This window comes from Otolemur garnettii, unplaced genomic scaffold, assembly GCF_000181295.1.
Source record: "Otolemur garnettii isolate 467f Iridium unplaced genomic scaffold, OtoGar3 scaffold00039, whole genome shotgun sequence".
Lineage (NCBI taxonomy): Eukaryota > Metazoa > Chordata > Mammalia > Primates > Galagidae > Otolemur > Otolemur garnettii.
Window position 1 is genome coordinate 13,859,479 of NW_003852434.1, and position 1,252 is coordinate 13,860,730.

The 1,252-nt window shown below is 43.6% G+C and overlaps 1 protein-coding gene across 2 annotated transcripts in view; it reads right to left on the reverse strand.

The window, feature by feature from the left end:
* The window catches only part of MTHFD2L (methylenetetrahydrofolate dehydrogenase (NADP+ dependent) 2 like), a 128,506-nt gene that overhangs the window by 56,548 nt on the left and 70,706 nt on the right, over window positions 1-1,252 (reverse strand). For both annotated transcript variants that reach the window (XM_012805374.2, XM_012805373.2), the window contains one exon: window positions 573-665. In XM_012805374.2, coding sequence (XP_012660828.1) covers window positions 573-665 — 93 coding nt within the window. The remainder of the gene's footprint in view (window positions 1-572; window positions 666-1,252) is intronic.

Consider the following 1,252-nt stretch of genomic DNA (forward strand, 5'->3'; position numbering starts at 1 on the left):
TTGTATCTTAGGTCATTCTTTCTTGCAGTCTAAACACCCTCAGTTCAGACCAAATTTGTGATCTTTTATAGACAGATTCCCATCGCAGGTACTCTCCTTTGGATGTGGTCTAGTCCATTACTTTTCCCCTTAAATTCTAGAATATAATTCTTCAGCCTGGGTGTGGCCAGTGCAGCATAGCAGCTCTCTCTTTCCCATACCTGCTCATTCTATTCTCATTAATACATCTCATAGGTCTCGTTCTTCCCACAGCCACAATGCATTGACCTGCACTGACCTTCTGTCGTAAATGCTGTTCGAACACGTTTGTCAAAGCAATTGGCAAAGTGCACATTTGTTCCTGTGCTTAATCTGCCATCTCAAAGGCTATCTGGGTTTTCCGTAATGAAGTAACAAATGCTAATGTAGGCACAATGGACCGATGTGATTGCCCAGAGACAAAATCCAGGTGACGGAAGCTAGTTGTACACACACTGAACTATCCCTAGTTGCTCTTTCAAACACGTCAGCGGTTAGGGAAGGAAAGACTCTCCTGGTGACATTCCACCAAATAACAGTCACAAAAGACATACCTGCAGCAACAATGATGATATCTGCCAGCTGCGTGTGGATCTTCAGTTGTTCCTTGGGAGTATATCTGTGAGTTATGGTCACAGTTGCATCACCTGAAATGCAGAATTTCCATTAATGATTTACTTTTCAAATGATTTAGCTTTTTCAAATTTTGCAAATGCTGTAAATATGGAAGAGTTTATTAAGAGTAGAAAAGTCGTTTTGACATGACCAAATCACTTTGAGAGCAAAGGTTAGATGAGCAAATCTAAGTAAACCAAAATATTGGACCCTTCAAGTAAATGCATGGACAGTCAGGTGAGGCCAAGTTAGAAGACGCTGTGATAATGCAGTTCTAAGGACAACTTAGAAATCAGCTAGAGGAATGTGGAAAATCTGTGTAGTGAAGTCTCTAGAACACAAAGAGAAATAACACTGGGGAATTACTAATAGAAAGATGGACCACGTTCTCAGAAAGATTCAGTACCCTGAAGACGACTGTAGTGCCAGTAGTCGAGGCAGAGGAGGTTCGTTCAGGATTTGGACAGAACAGAGAACAACTGAGCCAAAGGCTGCCATGACAGCCACCTTCATCCAGCCTGTTATGGTCAGCAGGCATGGGGACAGTCACCCTCATCCAGTCCCTGGTGGCCAGCAAGCATGGGGACAGCCACCCTCATCCAGCCCCTGGTGGCCAGCA